We start from the raw sequence: 12,803 nt of genomic DNA, 5'->3' as shown, positions 1-12,803 counted from the left end.
GGCCCAACAGGTTCACGGTCCAAACGGGGGAGACGGAGGACGAGACAGAACAAGTAGGGGAGATAAATAGAATCGTAGGTATAGACACATCACTGACAAAATACGTAGAGTAATAAATACAAATATAGCCAAGTGTTGTGGGGAGGGGCAGGGGGCAATGGAGGGAAAGGGAAGGCTCAGTCTGGGAAGGCCTCCTGGAGGAGGTGAGCTCGTGACTGGAAGCCTGTTCGGGGCAAGGAACGCGTCTGCTGTTTCTCTGTACTGTACTCACTCAAGAGCTCAGTACAAGTGCACGTACCGAGAACTCAATAAATAATGACAACGGTACTCGCAGACCGCTTTCTGTGCATCGAGCACCCGCTCTAAGTGCTGGCGCTAATCAGGTCGGACACAGTCCGTGTCCCACGTGGGGCTCGCGGTCTTCCTCCCCGTTTGACAGACGAGGGTACCGAGGCCCGGAGAAGTGAAGCGACCCGCCCAGGTTGGCACGGCAGACAGGCGGCGGAGCCGGGGTTAGCCCGCGGGTCCCGTTGATAGTCCAGATCTGTCATTATCTCCTCTCTTTGTCCTCACGGCATTCCTCCGAGGTTGGGAAAAGCAGATACTGGGAGGTCCATTTTACCGGCGAGGAAACCGAGGCCCCGAGAGGCCGATCTGTCTGAAGCGTTCCGGTCGGCCGGGGGCAGAGCTGGGGTGGAAACCGAGGACTTCGGAATCCCCCAAATTCCTTTCCGTGAATTCTACGGATTCTAATCCCGCCTCCGCCCCGCGTCTGCTGGGTGGCCCCGGGCAAGTCACTTCACCTTTCCGTGCCTCCGTGACCTCGTCTGTAAAATGGGGATTAAGACTTGGAGCCCACGTGGGACAACCTCATCACCTTGTATCTCCCCAGTGCTTAGAACAGCGCTCTGCACATAGGAAGCGCTCAACAAATACCATTATTATTATTAAGTCGATCTGCTCGTATCCACCCCGGCGCTTAGAACAGTGCTGTGCACCTAGGAAGCGCTCAACAAATACCATTATCATTACTATTAAGTCGATCTGCTCGTATCCACCCCGGCGCTTAGAACAGTGCTGTGCACCTAGGAAGCGCTCAACAAATACCATCATTATTATTATCATTACTATCAAGTCGATCTGCTCGTATCCACCCCGGCGCTTAGAACAGCGCTGTGCACCTAGGCAGCGCTCAACAAATACCATTATCATTATTGTTAAGTCGATCTGCTCGTATCCACCCCGGCGCTTAGTGCAGTGCCTGGCACACAGGAAGCGCTTAACCGATACCATCGTTATGGTTCTCATTCTGGTCGCGGCGGCGCCGGCCAGCTCCCCGCCCGCTAATGTCCGAAGCAAGCGCGTCCCCGTCGGAGAAGGCGCCCCGGCCGGCCAGGGCGTCCGGCTACGTGTGCTCCCTGTCGGAGGAGCTGGTCACCAAGGCCCGCGAGGAGCTGCAGGAGAAGCCCGAGTGGCGGCTCCGCGACGCCCAGGCCCTCCGCGACATGGTGTGCAAAGACTACCCCAACCTGGCCACCTCGCTGGACGACGCCTTCTTGCTGCGCTTCCTCCGGGCCCGGAAGTTCGACTACGACCGCGCCCTGCAGCTGCTGGTCAACTACCACGGCTGCCGCCGCAGCTGGCCCGAGGTCTTCACCGACCTGAAGCCCTCCGCCCTGAAGGAAGTGCTGGACTCGGGCTTCCTCACCGTCCTGCCCCGGCCCGACCCCGAGGGCCGCCACGTCGTCTGCATCCGTCCAGGTAGCCTTCCTCGACCCTCGGGGACGGGCGCGAAGGGGAGCCCGACCCTCCCCGGACCCGGGTCCTCCGGGACCTCGGGCGAGCCGCTTCGCTCCTCTGGGCCTCGGTGACCTCGATTAGACGGCGAGCCCGTCGTCGGGCGGGGATTGTCGCTCTCTGTTGCCCAGTTGTCCAGGCCAAGCGCGTAGTAATAATAATAACAATATCATCGTTACAGTCGATTAGACCCTAAGCCCGTCAAAGGGCGGGGACTGTATCTGTTACCCATTTGCCCATTCCGAGCGCTTAGTGCAGCGCTCTGCCCATAGTAAGCGCTCACTAAATACTATCGGTGTGCGTTAAGCGCTTACTATGGGCAGAGCACCGTTCTAAGCGTTGGGGGAGATACGGGGTCGTCAGGTGGTCCCACGTGAGGCTCACGGTCTTCATCCCCATTTTCCAGAGGAGGGAACCGAGGCCCAGAGAAGCGAAGTGACTTGCCCACAGTCAGGCAGCTGACAGGTGGCGGAGCCGGGATTAGAACCCATGACCTCTGACTCCCAAGCCCGGGCTCTTGCCACTGAGCCACGCTGCTTGGTACCATAGTAAGCGCTCGATAAATACGATTGAATGAATTGAATGGAAGGTGGGGATGGAGACTGGGAGCCCCGCATGGGACGGGGACTGTAACTTGGATCTGCTCCAGCGCTTAGAACAGTGCTTGGCACGTGGTAAGGGCTTACCGAGTACCGTCATCGTTATCATCATTTCTTTACCCTCTCATCCTCTGCAGTATTCATTGATTACCAATCGGTCGAATTTATCGAGCATCCTCAGAAGCATTTATTAAGTATCAGTCGATCGGATTAAACATCGAGGGCTCTCAGTAGTTATTCATTCCCTCGTTCAATTCATTCGGCCTGTTCTATTGAGCGCTTACCGCGCGCAGAGCCCCGTACTGAGCGCTTGGAAAGTACAGTTCGGCAACGGAGAGAGACAGTCCCGGCCCACAAGGGGCTCACAGTCGATCGATCGTATCTATCAAGCGTCCTCGGTAGTACTTCTCGATTATCAATCAGTCATATTGTATATTGAGCGCTCTCGGTAGCTATCACTCCTTCGTATTTATCAAGCCTCCTCAGTTGTATTTGTGGATTATTCATTCGATCGCATTTATTGAGCGTTAACTGTATGCAAAGCACCGTTCTAAGCCCACGGGAAGAGTTCAGGTGACACCGAACAGCAATATGACAGTAAACGACAATATAACAACAGTCAGTCGTACTTACCGAATGCCCTCAGTGGTATTTATTGATTATCGATCATGTTTATTGAGCACCCTCAGTAGTGTTTATGGGTTATCAATCAATCGTGTTTATTGAGCGCTGACTGTGTGCAGAGTACTGTGCCAAGCACTCCCGTCCTCTAGACTGTAAGCTCATTGTGGGCGGGGAATGTGTCGCTTTTACTGTAGTCTCCCAAGTGCTTGGAACAGTGCTTTCCACACAGTAAGCGCTTAATCAATACGACGGGCCGACCTGCACTGTGCCCTCTGCTACTTATCTGCTCTGTGACCTTGGGCAAATCACCGAACTTCTCCTTGCCTCCTTCACCTCCTTTGGGATTAAGGCCGTGAGCCCCTGGTAGAACACGGACTGTGTCCCACCTGATTACATCGGATCTTCCCCAGCGCTTAGAAGAGCGCCTGGCACATGGTCAGCGCTTAACAAATACCATTAAAAAAAAAAAAGAAGAAGAAAAAAGAAAAAACCAGAGTTGATAGACTCATTCCCTGCCCACAACCTGGGGTTGTGGGGGGAGGCAGATTTACGTATTTATAGCCAGTGGCAGAATTGAGACTGGAACCCGTGACCGCCGGCTTCCAGATGGGCTCCGTGCCACCGAACCGAGCTGCTTCCCGTAGATAAGGCCGTGGTACGCCCTGCTAGCCGAGATGACACGTCTGTTGTTGCTCCGCCGACCGGGTTAAGAACTCTCCTCCCGTTTACCTAGACGCTTCTGTTAATGGGAAAGTTGTCAGGAGAATCCAGAGAAATGGCTATTTTCCTTTTCTCTGCCCTTACCTCTCTTAGAGAAGCAGCCTAGGAATAATAATAAATCCTGTGGGATCCGTGAAGCGCTTACTAGGTGCCAGGCGTTGGACTAAGGGCTGGGGTGGATACCGGCAGATCGGGTTGGACACGGCCCCCGTCCCGCGTGGGGATCACGATCTTCATCCCCATTTTGCAGACGAGGGAACCGAGGCTCAGAGAAGCGAAGTGACTTGACCGAGACCGCGCGGCAGACAAGCGGGAGAGCCGGGATCAGGACCCCCGACCTTCTGGCTCCCAGGCCCGGGCTCTAAACTACTCCCTGTAATTAGGTTGGACACAGTCCCTGTCCCACGTGGGGCTCACGGTCTTAATCCCCGTTTTACAGACGAGGGAACTGCGGCACGGGGAAGTGAAGTGACTTGTCCGAGGTCACACAGCGGACACGTGGTGGAGCCAGGATTAGAACCCAGGTCCTCCTGACTCCCAGGCCCGGGCCCTCTCCACGAGGCCGTTTTGTTCCGAGCGGTGTGAAGCGGTTGGCGGGCCTCAGCCCCCGCCGGAGGCTAACACCGGATTGAACCGGGACCCGTCGGGAGTCCGTTTCTCGTTTCGGTGGGGGAGGCTCTCGGGAACGGGAGCGCTCGCCGGTCCTCGACTCTCCCAACTCGCTGCCCGCTCCTTGTCCCCTTCAGACCGCTGGGTCCCGAGTCGTTACCCCATCACCGAGAACGTGCGGGCCATTTACTTAACGCTGGAAAAACTCGTCCAGTCCGAGGAGACCCAGGTGAATGGGATTGTCATCCTGGCCGACTACAAAGGAGTCAGCTTGTCCAAGGCTTCTCATTTCGGGCCTTTCATAGCCAAAAAGGTGATTGGGATTCTCCAGGTAAGACCCGTGCCGATGGCCCGGAAGAGCGGATGTCTTCCGTAGTTGCCGTGCGTCTCCTTTTCTTGGAGGTCACCTCCCAAAATCCGAGTGTTTTGGCTCTCCCCCCGCCCCCCCCCCCCCCAAATGCCATTTCCGCCCAATCACTCGACTGTATTTGAACGCTTACTGTGTGCAGAGGACTGTACTAAGCGCCCAGGAGAGTACAATAGAACAGTACAACGGACACATTCCTTGTCCACAACGAGCTTAAAGTCAGTCAATCTATTATACTGAGCTCGTACTGTGTGCAGAGCACTGTACTAAGCACTGGGGCGGGCACAATATTATAATAGAAACATTCCCTGCCCGTAATGACCCCACGATCAATCGATCGGCCCATCGTATTTATTGGGCGCCTGTGGTGTGCAGAGCACTGTACTAAACGCTTGGGAGAGTACAGTAGAACGACGTAATAGACACATCGCCTGCCCCCAGTGAGCTTACACCAATCAGTGGATGGTGTTTATTGAACGCTTACTGTGTCCAGAGCCCTGTACTGAGCGCTTGGGGGTGGACAGTAGAATGACATAATAGACGCATTGCCTGCCCACAGGGAGCTTACACCAATCGATCGATGATATCTTTTGAGCCCTTACCGTGCGCGGAGCCCTGTACTAAGCGTTCGGGAGAGTACGACGCGCCCGAGTCGGTGGGCGCGTCCCCCACCCGGCTCGCTCGGCGTTACTGCGAGGCTGGGACGGTTGCCCCGAGCGTCTGGCCCGACGGTGTCCCCAAAAGGTTCCGGAAGGTTTTTGAAGCTGCTGAGATCTCCCGTTGGGACCAGAGCCCGGAAAAGAGGATGAATCATTCTTAGAAAGGCCGGGGCCCTGCCAGATTCCCGGGGATCAGAGGACCGTGGAATTTTGCCAAAGCCAAAGCCGCCCTGCCCGCAACCGCTCCTTGCAAAATAACGTTGCTTTGGGCCGGGTTCTAGCTCCAAACCTGAGCTCCAAGTCTCAGTACTTTTGTGGCTTTGCAGTGAATATGACGTGCGTGACCTCAGGGTCGACTGTGGCCTAGGAGAGTCGCCGCTCTGGGACGGTGCATCAATCCGTGGTATTTCTTGAGCACTTGCTGGGTGCAGAGCACTGCAATAATTGTGGCACTTGTTAAGCGCTTACTATGTGCCAGGCACTCTACTCGTCGGGTTGGACACAGTCCCTGTCCCACGCGGGGTCACGGTCTTCATCCCCATTTTACGGGTGAGGTCACTGAGGCCCAGGGAAGTGACTCGCCCAAGGTCACACAGCAGACGAGGGGCGGAGTCCCCAGTAAAAATAATAATAATCGTGGTATTTTGTGAAGCGCTTACTGTGTGCCAAGCGCCGTCTGAAGCATATGGGGGTAGATACAGGATAATCGGGTCAACACGTGGAGCTCACAGTCGGAGTAGGAGGGAGAACAGGTATTGAATCCCCATTTTGCAGATGAGGTAACCGAGGCACGGAGAAGCCAATCAACTTGCCAAGATGACACAGCACTGAAGCGGGGGAACCGGGGATTAGAACCCAGGTCCTCCGACTCCCGGGCCCGTGCTCTTTCCTCTAGGCCGTGCTGCTTCTAACAGAGTCAAGGTAGATTGGGTTTAATTGGCTGTTGAAAACTCGATGAGAGCAATGAGGAGTTCCCGATGGCTTGACGTAATCATTTTATTTTTCCGTTACTGGAATCATCTTATTTTCATCGTTACATCGTACTCTCCCAAGCGCTTAGTTCAGTGCTCTGCACGTGGTAAGCGCTCAAGGAATAAAAATAATAATAATAATGATGTTGGTATTTGTTAAGCGCTTACTACGTGCAGAGCACTGTTCTAAGCGCTGGGGGAGATACAGGGTCATCAGGTCGTCCCGCGTGAGGCTCACAGTCTTCATCCCCATTTGACAGAGGAGGGAGGTGAGGCCCAGAGAAGTGAAGTGACTTGCCCACAGCCACACAGCTGACGGGTGGCGGATCCGGGATTCGAACCCATGACCTCCGACTCCCAAGCCCGGGCTCCTTCCACGGAGCCACGCTGCTTCCCCTATACGATCGAAATACGACTGAATGAATTGAATGAACGAGCAAATCATTTTGACGGTTTGTTATGCCGCCCTTGCCCTGCCCCCGGAACGGGGCCTAATACTACTAGTCCTCATAATATTACTAATAATAGTAATGGTGGTATCTGTGAAGTGCTCACTATCAATCAGTTACCACGGGCCAGACGCTGTACTAAGTACTGGGCAGACGGTCTCTCCTGATGCTTGGTCTCTCCATCCGTTTCGTGTTCGCAGGGACGGAATTAGGTAGCTAAGAGATCTGATCAGACTGGCGTCCTGACTGGGGTCGATATCGTAGAAATAAGGGCCAGCAGGTATTGTCGGTTTGAAGACGTTTCGGGCGATCTGAAATTTCTCTCCTTTCCCCTAACAGGACGGTTTCCCCATTCGAATAAAAGCTGTAAATATCGTGAATGAACCTCGAATCTTCAAAGGCATTTTTGCTATCGTAAAGCCATTCTTGAAGGAGAAAATAGCCAACAGAGTAAGTGATCTGACTGCCAATCCAGGTGGCTTGTGTGGGTGAATCCATCGAAGGGACTTACTGAGCGCTCCTGCCTGCGGAACACTGTACTAAGTGCTCGGGAGAGTACAGTAGAACAGAGTCGGTAATATTAATAATGTCGGTATCTGTTAAGCGCTTACTACGTGCAGAGCCCTGCCCTAAGCAGCGGGGTAGACACAGGGTAATGAGGTTGTCCCACGCGAGGCTCCCAGTCTTCATCCCCATTTTCCAGATGAGGGCACTGAGGCACAGAGAAGTGAAGCGACTCGCCCACAGTCACCCAGCTGACGCGCGGCAGAGCCGGGATTCGAACCCACGACCTCTGACTCCCCAGCCCGGGCACTTTCCACTGAGCCCCGCTGCATCATAGTCAAAGGATTTGTTAAGCGCTTACTCTGTGCCAAGCACTGTTAGAAACTTTCCCTGCCCATGAGGAGCGTACAATCTAGAGGGAAGGGAGACGGGAAATCTGTTACGTGTTTAGCGCATCAGTCGATCGGTGGTATTTATCGAGCGCTTACCTTGCGCAGACCACTGTGCTAAGCGCTTGGGGTGGGGGGGCGGTAGACACGTTCCCCGCTCACAAGGAGCTTACAGTCTAGAAGGGAAGACAGGCGTTAAATGTGTTGCCGTTCTGGGGCTTAGCCCATCAGTCAGTGGTATTCATTCAGTTGTATTTATTGAGCGCCTACTGTGTGCAGAGCACCATACTAAGCTCTCGAGAGAGGACAGTGTAGCAATAAATAGGCGCGCTCCCCGCCCACAGCGAGCTTAGAGTTTAGAGGGGTCGCCTGTGTGGATTAAGCGCTTGGGAGAGCACAGTGGAAAAAGAGTCGGGGGACACGTTCCCCGGGCCGGACGGGACCCCGGATCGCTGACCCAGTTTCTCCCGGGGTGCCTGCCTGTGACAGACGCGGTGGAGACAGCAGCGGCAGACCGAGGTAGCCCCCCTGACCGAGGCTGGCTTTCGGGCCAGTTGGGGATGCCTGACGTTCACTGCCGCGTGTTAAACTTCTTGGGGTCATCGGGTCGCGGCAGCGGTATCCTCTGAGGGTATCAGGCAAATGCGGACTACGTGCCAGGCACCGTACTAAGCGCTGGGGAAGACGCAAGATAGATTGGACACGGCCCCCGTCCCACCCGGGGCTCACGCCTTTCCTCCTTTTCCAGATGAGGTGACTGAGGCCCGGAGCCGGGAAGTCGGTTGCCCCAAGTCACACCGCAGACGGGTGGCGGAGCCGGGATTAGAACCCAAGTCCTCTGACTTCCCGGGCCCGGGTTCTGGACACTCGGCCACCCCGGCTTTTCATTCCCAAATATCCCCCGGGGTGCAGAACACCGTACCGAGCGTTGGGGCGAGTGTCAGACAGAGCGCTTAGCCGCCGTCGGGAAACATCCCCGGCATCGAGGGGCTTCCCTAAATCCGTACTCGTTCCTGTCTTTAACCTTCAGTTTTTCCTTCACGGCTCCGACCTGAATTCCCTCCACTCGAACCTGCCCCGGGACATCCTCCCCAGGGAATACGGAGGCACGGCCGGAGAGCTGGACGTCACGGCTTGGAAGGAGGCCCTGCTGGCCTCCGAGGAGGATTTCGTCAAGGAGTTCTGCCAGCCGGCCCCCCCGGGCGACGGCCACGGGCCCGCGGCCTCGCCGAGCGAAGGGCGGCCCCCCGAGGCCCAGGGAGACGATCCCACGCGGGCGGTGAAATCCCAGCTGTATTCCTGCTATTAGCACCCGCTCTTCCCCCCTCCCTCTCTCCCCACTCCCACCGCAGCCTCCGCGCTTTTCCTTCTCTGCCCAAGCCCACGAGGCGGCGGGGAAGCGAGGGCCTCCCCGGGACCGGAGCCGCCCCCCGGAAGCCGTCGCGGGAAAGTTCAACGGAACCCCGCGGGCATCTCCCCATCTGCAGGAGCAGTGAGCGGTTAACGATCCCCGTCGAGGCCGAAATAGATCCCTCGGAGGAGGCGCGGGCGAAGCGGTCCGACCGTACGTTCCCAGTCGGGGACCAACCTGCAGGGAACTGGGACGGTCTGCCCCGGGGGAGGCCGGCCCGGATCGGGAAGGATCGTCGGGGCCGGTGGCGGATTTGCCGGACGTCCTCTCCTCGACCCCTCCCTTGGGCCTACTAGGCTTTTACAGCCCCCAGTCGGGGCCTCGGCGCCCGCTCCGAGAAGGCCGTGGCGACGGTCGGCTTCGAGAGGCTAGAGAGGATCGATCGCCTTTCCTCGTTGAGGATCCCAAACCCCTTGGCGATCCCCGGCCGAGATCCGGGCCTCCCTCCGGCCGACCGAGCGGAGCGGTCGTGTGGAGAGTCTTCCCGGGGCCCTCCGCCTCCCCGGGCCCCGGATGAGGAGGCGGGCCCGGCTTCGGGCGGCCGCTCTTCGGCCCATCCGCTGAGCTGCTCGGACCACCCGCCCGCCCTCTGGGCGGATGCAGATGGGGAGAAGAGTGCCAGTCGAGGCTGGGAGAAGGGGGAGGTCAGCCGCTCGGAGGCCTCGCCGCCCCGCCCCCGGGCTTCGTTCTGGGACCCCGGCCCTGCCGGCGCGAGGCCGGGAACGGATTCCGGCAGAGGTTCCCCTCGGCCGCTCTGGATTTTCACCTTTGGACGTCCGAAGGCAGACGGGGCGGGGGATGTCCCTCCGAAAACCCATCCTCAGATTGCCCTCCGGGCGCAGAACTGGGGTCCGCGTGGGGCCGGGGGCGGCGAGGCCCACCAGCCCAGGGCCCACCCGGCCCTCTGGGGCGCTCCTCCGGCCGCCCCGGGTTGACCTGCGCTCTGGCTGCGAGTTTCAGCACTTTAGAGCCTCGATATATAGAGATCGGGCCTCAGCTCTAATGTCAAGCGAGGGTGTGTGTCCGGTGTCCTTGCGTGTGGTGTCTTTCGGGCGGGGGCTGTTTTGGTTTTCCCACATACATTCCATATAAACGTGGCGTCGGTCGGGACCTGGTGTTCGGTGTCCGGGGGCCCCCTCATCGAGCGGAGGGATCCTCGTGACCCGAGAATCGTCTTTACCGTCATAGTCCGTCTCTCTAGCACTTTCCAAGACCTCGGGACGGGTCACCGGCGAGAGCCCACCTAGTTACCTCCTCCTCCCTCCGTGCCGACTCTCGGACACGGGGGGGAACTCCTCTCCTCGTAAATACGTGCCAGCGGGTCTCCCGGGGCTGCCCGTTCAACCTCTTCGAGTGCCAAAGCGCGTGTGCTCGGACGTTTTCCCTCCGACAGCGTGACCCGTGTTGCCAAAAGGGTGGGTCGCGGCCGTCCGTCCGGGCCTCCGAATTCTCGGTCAGTGCCCAAGAGGAAGGGAAGCGGCGTGGCGGATCTAGGTTGGAGAAGGGCAGAGGATGAGGGTCTTCGGGGTGAGGAGAGTTTAGAAAGCCTTAGCCGGCCTCCGTCTGGTACCAGCAAGAAGCAGGGAACTTAACTCCAAAGATCGACCTAAAAGGATAAAGGGCTTTAGCCCCGGCACCCGGTGGATGCGTGTCCTCTTTTCTTTCCCCCCGAGTCACGTCCGTGTCGGTTAATCCCGGAAGCCGGACAAGAGGAAAGCCGGGTATCTTAAAAAGGAGCGGATATGAATCGTTAGTGCGGTTTGGTTGCGGGGTGGGTCGTTTGCCCCCATCTCGCTCCGGCGACGGCGTCAGCCGTTCTCGTCCCGGAAGAGTTCGTGGTGATGAAAGACCTCTTCCTTGGTTTGAAGCAGCTAAAGTTCGGCCTTTCCCAGGGCCCAGAACGATGCATTGAGATGTGGGTGTTCAAAGAGGGAGCTTTCAGCTTTTCATATACTGGGAAACTGTCCCCGTCACTTAGCTGACATGGGGGAGAAACGTGGAAAAGGATTGAGGCCTCTTAGGACGTAGCATCGACTCATCTTTCCAGAGGCGGTTTTTTTTTTTTTTTTTTTTTTTACTGCCGAGGACCCTTGGATCCACGTAAAGCGAATGTCACAACTTCTCGGTGACCGAGAGAGCGAGGAGAGCTCTTTGGCAGAGGGCTTCTTTCTCAGTCGGGGGCAGAAGCGAAGGGGAGGTGGCGACTTTTCCCCGGCTTCTAATTGCCAGGAGAGGCGTTGACGGTACGGCTAACTGGTTCGGCTCGCACCGGGAAAGTCGGAAGTTTCTTTCGTAGTTTCTCCGAGCTGGAAAAGAAGATGCGGCGTCTGGTACGGTAAGCCGCTCGTGAGCAGAAAGATAGTTGCCCTTTGAGTGGGTTAACCTGCAGGTAGCTTGCTTTTCCAAGGGAAGACAGTTGTCTTCCCTGGCAGTTATATTTTCCTTACATTTTTCTCTCAAAGCAGCCTTTCCGAACCCTCTTTGCATTTTTCTCCCAAAACGCCGGGAGAGTCAACCTCTGCGAACTCTCCTTACGTTTTTCTCCTTAGGTTTTTCTCTCAAGGCGCCGGGAGAGTCAACCTTTCCAGACTCTCTCCCGCCGCGCAAAGTTCTTCAGTTCGCAGCCGCGCTTGGCATTCCGGTATCGTCGCAGTCAATACCTCATCTCTGTCTCCGAACCGCTCGAGGTTCTCGGCGAAATATCTCTCAGCAGCTCTTAATACGGGCCGGGGAGCTTCCTTGGAAGAAGGGCTCCGCCCATCTGCCGCGGAGGGGCCGGAGGGAAGGTGGGCGGATTAGCAGAGCGGTGGCCCGCGCGGGAGAGAGGAACCAAACCCAGCGCCCGTGTTGGGAAAGAGGTCGACACTGTGCCCTTTCGGGTCTCGGGCGATTTGGGGCCGGGCCCACGTTAACAGGCTTTAAAAAAGGAATCAGCATCTTCACCACGGAGAACCGAAAAGGTTCGTGGGGGCAATAAATCGAATGCTGTTTCAGATGGGCCCGGTCCCGGCGGCGTATCGTGCTCCTTCCCTACGTGCTCCTGATGGAATACTTGAATCCGGGCCCGGGGGGAAGGCGAGCGGGCCTCACCTCCGCCGGGGGCACGAGGTCGGGCACGTCTCGCCCGACCAGACTCGGTTCCGTTTACGTTCCTTGTTTCCGAGCGACGGTCTGGCTTTGGGTGTCGAGCGTGCGCAGCGTGGCGGATTTCGTTTACATCTGTGTTTCTTTTGACCAAATGTTTATTTTTATAACGCATTTTCTAAAGCGGAGTGGTTAAAATGTTCAACTTTATTCTGCATGACTGGGTCTTAAAACAATTCAAAATAATAATGCTAATAATAATAAACCTCTGTAGGATCGATAGAGCGTGGAGGTGGTTTCTGGCGTTAAAGTGTCACCTGGCGAATCGATTCTGATTCCCCAGCAGCTTTCGCGGCTTGAGCAGATGTGGGAGGGAAGAAGGGTGGGAAGCGGGAAAAGCACAAAGACGAGCCTGCGCCCACGTTCCTTTTTAGGGTGTGGAGGGTACGTGAGTGCTTACTATGTGTCAGGCGCTGTACTGAGCACTGGGATGGATAATCAGGTTGGACACAGCCCCGGCCCAGATGGGGCTCCCACTCTTAAGCAGGAGGGAGAGCAAGTATTAAATTCCCATTTTTTACAGATGAGGAAACTGAGACCCAGAGAAGTTAAGCGACTTT

The 12,803-nt window shown here is 56.7% G+C and overlaps 1 protein-coding gene across 1 annotated transcript; it reads left to right on the top strand.

The window, feature by feature from the left end:
• Nucleotides 1-1,243: 1,243 nt before the first annotated feature.
• TTPAL (alpha tocopherol transfer protein like) lies at nt 1,244-12,463 on the top strand. The gene is made up of 4 exons (XM_001510923.5): nt 1,244-1,761; nt 4,487-4,680; nt 7,135-7,245; nt 8,719-12,463. Exons 1-4 carry the CDS (start codon nt 1,347-1,349, stop codon nt 8,995-8,997), a joined length of 999 nt encoding a protein of 332 aa, XP_001510973.2. The 5' UTR covers nt 1,244-1,346; the 3' UTR covers nt 8,998-12,463.
• The last annotated feature ends 340 nt before the right edge of the window (nt 12,464-12,803 follow it).

Source organism: Ornithorhynchus anatinus, chromosome 8 (genome assembly GCF_004115215.2).
Source record: "Ornithorhynchus anatinus isolate Pmale09 chromosome 8, mOrnAna1.pri.v4, whole genome shotgun sequence".
Taxonomy (NCBI): Eukaryota; Metazoa; Chordata; class Mammalia; order Monotremata; family Ornithorhynchidae; genus Ornithorhynchus; species Ornithorhynchus anatinus.
Note: the sequence above shows the minus strand (reverse complement) of the source record. Positions and strands in the feature narration are given on the sequence as shown.